The sequence below is a fragment of the Hippopotamus amphibius genome, chromosome 11 (genome assembly GCF_030028045.1).
Source record: "Hippopotamus amphibius kiboko isolate mHipAmp2 chromosome 11, mHipAmp2.hap2, whole genome shotgun sequence".
NCBI lineage: Eukaryota > Metazoa > Chordata > Mammalia > Artiodactyla > Hippopotamidae > Hippopotamus > Hippopotamus amphibius.
Window position 1 is genome coordinate 74,205,135 of NC_080196.1, and position 12,625 is coordinate 74,217,759.

At 37.6% G+C, this 12,625-nt stretch overlaps 1 protein-coding gene across 13 annotated transcripts in view; it reads left to right on the forward strand.

Moving 5' to 3' along the window:
- The first annotated feature begins 5,964 nt into the window (after positions 1–5,964).
- TMEM241 (transmembrane protein 241) overlaps positions 5,965–12,625 on the forward strand; it is a 108,731-nt gene continuing 102,070 nt past the window's right edge. For 9 of the 13 annotated variants that reach the window (XR_009048002.1, XR_009048003.1, XR_009048000.1 and 6 more), the window contains exons 1-2: positions 7,287–8,257; positions 9,656–9,702. Coding sequence is in view for 9 of the 13 variants with exons in the window: in XM_057699023.1 (XP_057555006.1) it covers positions 8,144–8,257; positions 9,656–9,702 (161 nt within the window). In the remaining 4 variants the exon portion in view is untranslated. Of the gene's footprint in view, positions 7,256–7,286; positions 8,258–9,655; positions 9,703–12,625 lie in introns of those variants that run through there. The other 4 variants (XM_057699033.1, XM_057699029.1, XM_057699026.1 and 1 more) reach the window with 4 other exon arrangements.

Here is a 12,625-nt window from a genome sequence, read left to right on the forward strand (position 1 = left end):
TTGTGAATCGGTTCAATGTCACTGAATTTTACACTTTGAAATGGTTGATTTTATTTAAGTGAACTTAACCTCAGAGAGAGAGTGAGTGAACTATTTAAGGGTTTTAGGGGTAGAGCAGATGCAGGTTATTCCCAGATCAGAGGAAACCACAGTGAAACAATGGTGAGGATGAGATCAGGAAGCTTAACGGAGCAGGGTAAAATGGCAGGATTGATGCACAGGGGCCTTGAAATTAACCAGCAAGATGGCAGGGCTTGGGGGTGGAATGGAAGAGTGTGAGCAGGTGCTAGTCTTCAGAAGATGTGCGGACTGTAATTTGGTGGGGGGGGTGGGGGGGGGAGGTGTTAAACGCTGCTGCTAGGGAATCTTAGAGACAGCGGCAGCTGGATGGGCAGAGATGCCAGAGGAGAGCGTATTCCTGAGGCAGGCAGCAGGAATCACAGTTTGGGAGCTGCACTGGAGAGAGCAAAGAGTGCTGACCCTCTCCCCTCCCTTGCACATCAGACAGAAGTGAATAGTCTCAGAGGACACTCACACAAGAGAGAGGGTAGGCTGGGGGGACAAGGGAAGTTTATTCATCCTGAGTTTGAGTTCCAGGTTAGAACAGAGTTTGTGGGTTAACAATTTTAATGGTTGTGTGTCAACAGTTATGGTTGACACCTGATGCCACCAACTATGTGCTCCTTAAAAAGGACAATAGAAATTTACAGTTTACATTTACAAATATTATTAATAGGAAAAATGTGGTTTACCAACAGCATGTTATTGTATGTTATTTGTTTGTTTAGTCCTATGTTAATAGTTCTTGAATGGGGTAACGGCCGTTTTGCTGTGAAGTGGAATAAGCACAATGTTTAAAAGATTTAGTTCCAGTTTTTACTCCTATCATCTCTGTTGATAAACTCACTGGTGCTCAACAGAGATAAAGCTATTCTAGAATTTGCACTGCCTCAGCTCGTGGAATCAGCTGATTCTTCAGTCTCTAAAGGGAACAGAAATAAAGCTCTTTAGTCTTTATTATTGAAATTGTCTATTTTGCAAGTGGTTGTTTCAGGCAATCAACAAATATTTACTGACTGCCTAGGATGTTCCTAAAGTCCTGTGGGAGAAAAACAGAGCTGTGAAATATAGTTGGAGAGATAACATATTCACATGACAACATTGAATGAGAATACAGCACTTCTGTCTCAAAGGAGTGCATGATTAATTGCCACATGACAGCTATAGACAACATTTCAGGATTCATTGTGGATTGGTGAGATTTGGAAAGGCTGCGTGGAGGAAGTGTTACCAAATCAGACCACCAAGTTAGGAGAGAAGCTATAAAGCTAGTTTAGCTGGAAGGAATAGTATAAGACTAGGTATAAGGATAGGAAAGTCCATTATATGTTTAGTGATGACAGTATTTTCATAAGGTTTCTAGAGTGCGATGTTATGGATATAGGTCAGTTAGGTTCAGTTGGGACACAGTGCTTTTTGAACCCTATGCAACCCATTGCGATTTTCTTTTTTTTTTCTTTGTTTTTTGGCCACACCATGGGGCTTGTGGGATCTTAGTTCCGAGCCCAGGGATTGAACCCCCAGGCACTTGGCAGTGAAAGGCCGGAGTCCTAACCACTGGACCGCTAGGGAATTTCCCATTGCTGTTTTCTAATAACAAATATTTTATTTTGTTCTCTTTACTGCACATTAGTATTTTTTTAAATTATTTATTTATTTGCTGTGTTGGGTCTTCGTTGCTGCGCCACGGGCTTTTTTTTTTCTCTAGTTGCAGCAAGTGGGGGCTATTCTTCATTGCTGTGCGCAGGCTTCTTATTATGGTGGCTTCTCTTGTTGTGGTGCATGGGCTCTAGGCACGTGGGCTTCAGTAGTTATGGCTCGTGGGCTCAATAGTTGTGGCTTGTGGGCTCTAAAGTGCAGGTTCAGTAGTTGTGGCACATGAGGTTAGTTGCTCTGTGGCATGTGGGATTTTCCAGAACCAGGGATTGAACCTGTTCCTCTGCACTGGCAGGTGGATTCTTAACCACTGCACCACCAGGGAAATCCCTGCACCTTATTTTTTAAAAATTGATGTAATGTTCTGACTGTAAAGGATAAACAAAAGGAGAATAATTTTTAATATAATGTATGCACTTGATTTCACTTACATAAGGTATCCAATGTAGTAGAAAGTAGAATGGTGGTTCCCAGGGGCTGGGGGAGCAGGAAAAGAGGAGTTGTTCAGTGGGTATAGAGTTTCAGTTTAGCAGGATGCAGAAGTTTTAGAAATCTGTTGCACAACATTCATATGATTAACATTACTATACACTTAAAAATGGTTAAAATGGTTATATAACAAATATGTTGTATACTTTTAATACAATAAAAATGTGAATGTGAATATGTAAATATGTCTAAGAATAGATTTCTTTTCATTTGGTTTGTTCAGGATTCACTGTATCTGACGATTCATGCATTACATTAGTTCTGGAAAAAAATGTCTCTCACATTCTATGTATTCTCTTTTTATTGAATTCATATTAGAGTTAGACCTGCTCATTCTGTCCACCATGACTCTTAACCACTTTTTCATATTTTCCATATCTTTGTCTCTTTGTGCTATGTGCATTTTACTGAAGTAAAATACACATACAAAAAATTACAAAGTAATACATACACATATGAATATTGCAAAGTGAACACATCGTGGAACCATCAGGAAACAGAATAGAACCAACACTTCAGAACCACCCCTCATGGCTACTTCCAATCATAGCACCCTCAAGGGTTATCATTATCCTCTTTCCCTTAGTTTTGAGGTAGATGGTCTCCGTGGGGTGTGGTTTTGCTAGGGGCTCTGTATTTTCTTATAACACTTTTATTGAGATGTAATTCACATACTATATAATTCACCCATTTGAAGTGTATTATACAATGATTTTTCAGTATATTCACTAAGTTGTGCAACCATCAATGCAATTTTAGAACATTTTCATCACCCCATGAAGAAACCCCATGCCCATCAGCAGTCACTCTCCATTTCCCCCAGCTCCAGGCAACCACTAGTCTATTTTCTGTTTCTATGCATTTGCCCACTCTGGATATTTCTATAAATGGAATCACACAACATGTGGTCTTTTGTGACTGGCTTCTTTCACTTAGCATTTTTGTATATGGTATGAGGTAGGGGTCCACCTTCATTCTTTTGCGTGTAGATATCCAGTTGTCCTGGAACTATTGGTTAAATTTGCTCCTTAGATTGTCTTGGTGCCCTTGTCAAAACCTGATTGGTCATAAGTCTGAGCAGTTACTTCTGGATCTCACTTATATTCCATTGATCCATATATGTATTCTTATGCCAGTGTCATACTGTCTTGACTACTGAAGCTTTGTAGTAATCTTGGAAATTAAGAACTGTCAGTCCTCTAACTTTGTTTTTCTTTTTCAAGATTGTTTTGTCTATAATGGGTCTCTTGAATTGCCATATGAATTTTAGGATCAGCTTATTAATTTCTACAGAGAAACCAACTGGAATTTTGATGGGGTTTTGTGTTGAATTTGTAGATCAAATTGGGAATATTGCCATTTTAATAGTATAAAATCTTCTGATCCATGAGCATGGGGTATCTCTCCATTTATTTTGGTCTTTTTCAATGTCGTTCAATAATGTTATGTAGTTTTCAGAGTATAAATTTTCACTTATTTTGCTAAATTCATTCCTAAGTATTTTGTTCTTTTTGGTGCTATTTTTATTTTATTTTATTTATTTTTCTATTTTTTTATTTGGCCACAGCTGTGCCGCTTTCATCATTTCAATTTCCTGACCAGGGGAATCGAACCCCAACCACAGCAGTAAACGCGCCAAATCCTAACCACTAGACCACCAGGCCACTCCCCTTTTTGGTGCTATTTTAAATGAAATTGTTTCCTTAATTTCTTCTTTAATTGTTCATTGCAAGTGTATTGAAATACAATTGATCTTTTGATCTTGTGTCTTGCAACCTCTCTTAAACTCATTTATTAGTTCTAATAGTATTTCTTTAGTGGATTCATTAAGATTTGCTGTATTCAAAATCCTGTCATCTGTAACAGAGATAGTTTTACTGTTTTTGAAATCTGGATACATTTAAAGTGTTTTTTTGCTTTTTTTTGTTTGTTTGTGTGTTTGTTTTTTGCCTTATTGTCCTCCAATACAATGTTGAACAGAAGTGGCAAGAATGGTCCTCCTTGTCTTGTTCCTGATCTCAGGGTGCAAAGCCTTGTCTTTTATCATTAAGTATCATGCTAACTGTAGATGACTTTTATTATGTTGAAGAAGTTCCCTTCTATTTTTTATAATATCTTGTTATGTTTGTTTTTTTTTTGTTTTTTTGGCCTCGCTATGCAGCATGTGGGATCTTTGTTCCCTGATGAGGGATGGAACCCATGCCCCCTGCCGTGGAAGCACAGAGCCTTAACCACTGGACAACTAGGGAAGTCTTTCTTTGTATTTTTGTTATGGAAGGGTGTTGAATTTTGTCAAATGTCTTATCTGTTTCTTTTCTTTTTTCTATGCACTGATTCTGGTTTATTTTGTGATAAATTAAAAAAACAATATTAAAGATTCATGTACAGAAACAAACAAGATTAAAGATTTCACACATAAGAAATAACACATTAAAAAACAATGTTAAATACTTATCTGTTTCTATTTGAGATGGTGATGTGGTTTTTATTATTGATTCTACTGATGTGGTGTATTATATTAACTGACTTTTGGATATTAAACCAACCTTATTTGCTGGGATAAATCACACATGGTCATAGTGTATATTCCTTTTTTATGTTGCTGTATTCCATTTGCTAGTGGGTTTTTTTTTAATCTTTTTAATTTTGTTTATTTATTTATTTATTGACTGTGTTGGGTCTTCGTTGCTGCACACGGGCTTTCTCTAGTTGTGGCAAACAGAGGCTACTCTTCATTGCGGTGCTTGGGCTCCTCATTATGGTGGCTTCTCTTATTGTGGAATATGGGCTTAAGTAATTGCAGCACACAGCTTCAACAGTTGTGGCTCACAGGCTCTAGAGCGCAGGCTCAGTAGTTGTGGCGCACGGGCTTAGTTTCTCCTTGGCATGTGGGATCATCCTGAAGCAGCGATTGAACTGGGTCCCCTGCATTGGCAGACGATTCTTAACCACTGCACTACCTAGGAAGTCCCTTGCTAGTGTTTTGTTGAGGATTTCTGCATCTATATTCATAAAAGAGATTGATATATATTTTTTAGGGTAAATTAAGAAATTTCAAAAAGTGTGCAGCTGCTTCTGCCATCATTTGAGAATTGTCCATGTGTGCCGTCACAAAATTCATTATTAAAAAACATTTGTGGACTTCCCTGGTGGTGCAGTGGTTAAGAATCCACCTGCCAATGCAGGGGACACGGGTTCGAGCCCTGGTCTGGGAAGATCCCACATGCTGAGGAGCAACTAAGTCTGTGTGCCACAACTGCTGAGCCCACGGGCTGCAACTACTGAAGCCCACATTCCTAGAGCCCATGCTTCACAACAGGAGAAACCATTGCAATGAGAAGCCCTCACACCTCAACAAAGACTTGACCCCACTGGCTGCAACTAGAGAAAGCCTGTGCACAGAAAAAAAGACCCAATGCAGCCAGTAAATTAATTAATTAACTAATTAATTATTAAAAAAAGAAGATTTGTGAGGGGAAAAATCCCACAAGTTATTCTTTAACCCAAGCTCCCTTTTTGTTTATTCAAGAAACTTTTTTTGAGCACTTATGCATCAATTTTCAAAAAGCAAATTAATGACTGTGACCCTTTGGTCTCAAAGATCTCAATTAACAACACAACTAGTTAAATCTTTTTGTGTGTATGGAAGGTCTAACTCAGTCTCATATATAGCACCTTGTTGTTTATCAATGTAAGACCTGATACTTTTATTTTTATTCAGTCTTAGTTTGTTTGGTGGGACAGAAGAATGCAGCTTTGGAAAAAATCAATACACCTGATAAGATCTACAGCGCTTTTGCTACAAATGTCAACTTCTATTTGCATGATTCTTTACTGTTCTGGTTGTTTCTGCTTGTTAAGCAAATTTTGTCAAAGAAAATAAGTTAAGCAATAGCTAGGAAAGAACAAGGCCTGAACTGAATTTGTTGGTCTCCTAAAAGAGCTCAGGGAAATCTCAGGGGAATAACAACCATTGATTTCAAGCAAATTTTACTGGGCAAACATTTTCTTTGTAAGGACTATTTAGCTCTGAAATAGGTTTTCTAAAATATTGTTAAGGTAAAACAACTTTTTAGCTTATTTGTGTTTTATGTGGAGACAATATATACAGTATTTTCTTGGATAGTACAGTTTGATAAGCAGTTTTACATTGGCCATACAGATAAAAAAAGAATGGAGGCTTCCTGGTGCCTGGGGTATTTCTAAAAATCTGTGTGTTCTACATGCGCGGACACTTGCACCTCTAGTTCCTGACAAAGTCCGTCAGTATGTTTTCGTGCGCGTTTACGACTGTCACCCGAAGCCTAACGAGGTCATTTTTCCACCCTGGAGACTAGGAATAGGGGCTGTGCTTGAAACTCTACTTTTGGAAGGATTTCTTATTTTATGGGAAATTTCAAAACAATTGAACTGACTTCTCCTAAAGAAAAAGCTATATCGATTCTAGTTGCTTCCCTCTCGTCCTTCCTTCTTTTAAAATGACATCTATTGTTGTTAGCTTTTCGTGTCTTTTGCAAAAGTAGTACAGACGCGATGTAGAAAATAGGGAAAATTCAGTAAAGCACAAACAATATTCTGGTCCCACCCCTTAGAGGTAGCTATGAATATTTTTCTTTAAATGCTAATAGACTGTTGTGAATTGTCCTGTCAGCTGCTTTTTTCTCCACTTCTACCATTTTCTACTTGTTTTTTTTCCACAAGGACTGCAGTCCGCTCCTGCCCGTCAGATGGTCTCAGCCCTGTAAGACCTTATTCCTTCCTCCGCAGTCCTGGGCAGCTGGGTGCCACCCCGGCCACGTCGAGGCTGAGGGGCCGGCGGAGGCGCGGCCCCTTTAAGATGCAGGCACCGGGGGCGGTCCCTGCGCGGATTGGTGGAGCTCGCAGCCACGTGGCCGTCCTGGCAGCTGCGGCGGTGGCCCGGCCCCGGCGGCGGCTGTAGGGCTTCCGGGGGTCCCTGGGAAGGGGCGCAAATTAACAGATGTGCTTGAGGAGGTGCCTGGTCGGCCTCACGTTTTGTACCTGCTACCTGGCTTCTTACCTCACGAACAAGGTGAGGCGGGCGGGCGGGCGCGGGGTGCTGATGATTTCCCTTGGAGGATCTGAGTCTCCAGATCGAGTGTGGAACAAATGCTGCCTCCGGCTTTTTATCTGATTTGTTCCTGATGACGATGGAGAAGAAAACGACTCTGTGTACGATGCTCTTTTAGAAATATGATTTGTTGGACGGTACTATCCCCATTTCTCGTCCTGTAATGCGTTCTTTACATCTCCTGGGAAACTGGATTTTTTGACTGGTGAATCCCCAGGAACTTGATTTTTGGATATGTGGACTACTTTTTAGGGAAAGAAAAAGCAAGTGGCTCCTGTTGCCTCGAGGAGGAAGAGTAGAAGAAATCGTACGCATACTGCTTTCTCTCCTAAACATGCCCCTGCCCCAGAACCCCACAAGCTTCCGGAAACCTTTAAATAGAAGATATCAATGCATCTCCATCTCTGCCTCACACCACTGATTCTCAAACCTATTTTTCCTATGGCTCCATTCCAGGGACTTTCAGTATATTCAAGAGTTTTTTGTGGAAATATTTTAAAAAATGAAATGTAAACTTAATTTTGCTTAATGTCATAAAACCCTTTTGATGAAAAGGCAGAAAACAGTGGTACCATGTTTTTGTTTTGTTAGGAGGGAGACGCTAGCCTTGGATTTGGTACCATGCAGGGAAGTGTTGGCTCCCTGTGGGCTAGGGTGGAGCATCACCCCCTGTCCTGGACTCTAGGGTGGACACCAAGCCAAAGTGGTGCTAAGGAGCTCAGGACCACCTTCCCCCTCTGCAGGGTCTCTGCTGCTCTCTCCCCACTTCCCCTTGAGAAAATAAGAAAACTCTTGCTCTCTGGAAAAGAATTATTGGCAAATAGCAATAAATGAGCATTTGTTATCTTCATGAATGTTGTTCAGGATGATGCAAGACGTGGCCCACATGCTCACTTAATCCTTTCTCTGTCTCAATTTTACAAAGAAGGTATCACAGAAGGGAGGAGGAGCATATTGAAATATGTGAGTAAATAGACTTCAGAAAAGAATGAAGTTCCATTTGTGGGAAATATAGACCAGAGCATAGGCAGCTAACCATAATTGTGGCATTTAGGCGCTCATACAAGGGGAATTACATACTGGTCAATCCATGGGGAGAAAAATAGAAATGTAAACTTGCCCAACAGCAGCCTATTGCGCTTTTCAGATCATGTGAAGAATCAGTAAAGCCGTTTTTTAAAGCCATTCAATGGTTTTAGGCTTTTTAAAAAAATTCTGTTCAATTGTAGAAAAAATAGAAAAAAAGATACTCACACAAAATACAGTTCTCCCGTTCATAAAGTGCTATAAATTTGGTTAAAAGACATAACAGAAATAACAAGTTGACCTTAGCTGAGTTGGCTTTAAAAAATATTCTTTAAAAATACAACTAAAAGTGTTAGATATCTAAGTAGAATCGTTAGAAAAAAAAAATCCCAAGAATGCAAAAACCAAACAAAACCCTAAAAATGAAAGGAAAACAAAGGAAAGAATGAATAGGACATGGTTCTTACTTGAAGAGAAACACAGAAGATTTTTTAGGTAAACTGGGCAGTAAATAAAGTGGATACCCCAAGAAAACAGACTGTCCAGGGTTTTTCCGATTTTCTATGGAGTTGCCGCAGTTATAACATGGCACTTCCGGGATCTGGGACGATGCTGAGGTATCAGGTGTCCGCAATATCTGGCCTAGCTGCTGTGTGTTCCACTTTGCTCCGGCCCCAACTGAGATGTGGTGGTCAGGCTTCTGGTGACTCTGGGGAAAGCAGGTCACCTCTCTCTCTCTCTTTTTTTAATTTTATTGAAGTATAGTTGATTTACAGTGTTATGTTAGTTTCAAGTGTACAGCAAAGTGATTCAATTATACATATATACTCATTCTTTTTCAGATTCTTTTCTCATATAGTAACCTATATGAGAATATTGAGTAGAGTTCCCTGTGCTATACAATAGGTCCTTGCTGGTTATCTATTTTATATATAGTAGTGTGTGTATGTATGTTAATGCCAAACCCCTGATTTAGGCCCCCCCACACCCACGTTTCCCTTTTGGTAACTGTAAGTTTGTTTTCAATATCTGTAAGTCTGTTTCTGTTTTGTAAGTTCATTTGTATCATTTTAAAAAAGATATTAGATTCCACATATGAGTGATATATGATATTTGTTTTTCTCTGACTTACTTCACCTAGCCCCTCTCTGTAGTATGAATTGGAAGGTCATTTTTTGTTTTTCCCAGTGTGTGATTTTTGGGGGAGGAATAAAAAAAGCCTTTCTGAAACTAGAGTGTACTTATGTTTCTTTAGTAGGGATTTCTTTGATTTTATATGGTCTATCAATTCTCTATAATTTGAAAATGTCCATTAATTTGGTATTTGTTTTTCAGTATGTCCTGTCTGTGTTGAAATTTACCTACCCTACATTATTCCAAGGGTGAGTATCTTTTATGCACTTTATATACATTTGTAGGAAATGTCCAACCAGCATCATTAAATGTTCTTTAAAATATTTTTAATGACCACATAGATTTTCCATTAGATAGACATACTGTAATTTATTTAGTCATTCTATTAATGGCATTTAAATTGTGTCCCATTTGGGGGGTATAAACACAACGTTATCAGACATTTTTTACATTCAAATCTGCCAAATTTCTAACTATTTCTTTGGAATAGATTGCTATATAAGAAATTTAAGTTAAAGAACAAGAACTTCTTTAGTAGCCTGCTTGAATATTAAAAAATTATTTTCTAGAATTTTTTTACCAATTTACATTATAACTCAGACTGTGTGTGAAAGTTTTTATGATATTGCACTCAAACCATGACTGTTACTTTTTTCTTCTCTGCTGATTTAATGAGGAAAAAACATCACATTGTTTTGTCTTATCATTTCTTAGATTAGTCATGAAATTGGGCAGTTTTCTTATGTTATTCACTTGTATCTCTTTTTTCAGTGAACTATTTGTGTCTTTTACCCTTTTATTTTATTTTTTATTTTTTTACCCTTTTATTTTTACTAGGGTTTTAGTATTTTTTTTTATTATCTAGTGAATTCTTCATATTTAAAGGATGTCAACCACTTTTCTATCATATTTATTAGAATTTCTTTTTTTCAGTTTGTTCTTTGCCATTTCATTTTGTTTGTAATTACTTTGATTATTTAGTTTTTTTAAATGACATCATAGAGAATTCATGTTTTAAACATAGGAATGAAGCAGCAGAGAGAAACACAGATGAATCCAGTGTGTGGTCTTGTGACTGAGGGATGCTGTTATTAGAAAGAAGAGAGAAAATGGTGTAGAGTCAGGTAAATAGTCTAGATATTGTAGAGGCAGCATGGTGTGCTCTGGCGCTCACATTTTCCCTTTCACCTCAAATCCCCAACCCCACCCCCAGCTTTTTAAAAAATATATTTTACTTTTATATTGGTTGCTTCTTTTATGATAGCTACCATTGCTTTTATGTTTATTCTTCTCCATCACAAGATCATGTAGATATTTGCCTATATGCCATTAAAGCTTTTTTCAGTTCTTAAATATGATCTGTTTATCTTAGTGTATGGTGCAATGTGAAGCAATCATTCCTCCCCTTATGGTTTTTTATTTATACTAGCCCCATCTATTATATTTTACTGTATAATCCTTCCTTTTGCCTTTGGTTTCTTACTATCATATGTAAAGTCATTTTTCTAGGATCTATTTTTGAGCACTTATTTGTCAGTTTTATGGAAAGGGGCTAGTGCTAAATTGTTTTCATCAGTATAGCATTTAACTATGTGGCAGAGGACGCCATCCCTCATTCTCTTCTTCCTTTTTTTTTTTTTCCAGTATCACACAAATGCACACAGAAAAGCAAGGATAGAGATCTTAATATCAGTCAAGGTTGAATTCAGGACAAAAAGCAATAAGCAAATGAAGAAAGTGTGTTACAATGCTAAAACAATGCAGTTCAAATTGAAAAGACACGTTATAATGCTGGGGCATGCAGTTCAAAGTGAAAATAAAACAGCGATGAATATCAACCAAACAACAGGGCATCGTCATTTGTCAAATAAAAATAGCAGGAATACCAGGGATAACTAGAAACATACTAATAATAGAGACAAATTTAGTACTGTTTTTCCCTGACAGATAAATCAGACAAATAAAACACTAGAAAATATATATATATTTGATAAATAATACAATTAATAGATAAATATCAAACTCTGTATCTTCAAAGTAGAGATTATGCCCCCTTTTCAAATGCCCATGGAATATTCACCATGAATAAAACATCGATTATTTTAAAAAAATGTAAAGCAATTTTGAAATCCCAGTGCACTAAAACTAGACCTTTATATCAGAAACAAAAATCTCTACCTACAAAGGGCTCTTGAACATATAAAAAGATATTCTTCATTCATAAGAAAATATAATTTTATACTATGTTGAGATATATTTTTACCAACAAGATTTGCAAAATAAAATTTCAAAATTTGATAACATAGCATTGATGAGGATGTAGAAAGCAGGTGCTCTCATATATTGATCATGGGTGGCAAACTGGTACAATATCTGTGATTGGCACTTTGGTCGAATATAGCAATGCTGCGATGGTTTGAATCCTTCAATCCAGCAATTCTACTTCCAAGAATTTACCTGACAGGTTTACTTGCATTTACATAAATGAAATATGTACAAAGATATGCATGTGAAACATTGCAGCTGTTTGTAACAGCAAGCATTTTTAAACAACCTAATTTTCATCTATACAGAACCAATTACTAAATTATATTGTGTTCCTGATGGAATTCAAGCATTAAAAAATAAGGAAATTCTCATGTATTGGCAAGGAAAGGTCTTCAAGATGCATTTAATAGGGAACAAAACCAAGTGCATAACAGTATAGTACACTACTATCATGTAGAAATGTGTGTATGTTTTCCTTATTAAAAAAAGATGAAAACACTAGTAAGTGTGGTTACCTTAGGGAAAGATGGACACAGTGCACATGGCGGACAGGGAAGTGGAGAAGGCTTCTCACCACTTACTTTTTTATGCTTTTGAATTTTCGTTCTTTATAATATTATCACCAATACGCTATTTCAGGTGAACTTTAGAATTACTTTGTCAAGTTTGTTCCTAATATTTCATAGCTAACCTTTAAAAAATATCGTCTATGATTGTGTATATTTCAGTCAATAAAGCTGGGATATTGTTTTCTCATTTTCTGATCCTGACTGTCCTTTCACTTCTGCCTGGGTAGCGGGACTTAGGGAACTTATGTGGGAAAAGATGATGTTTTCACCTGAATTGCCTTTTGCCCTCCTTCTCTGTAGATGAGTCAGACTGAATGCACCTCCCCCAATAGAA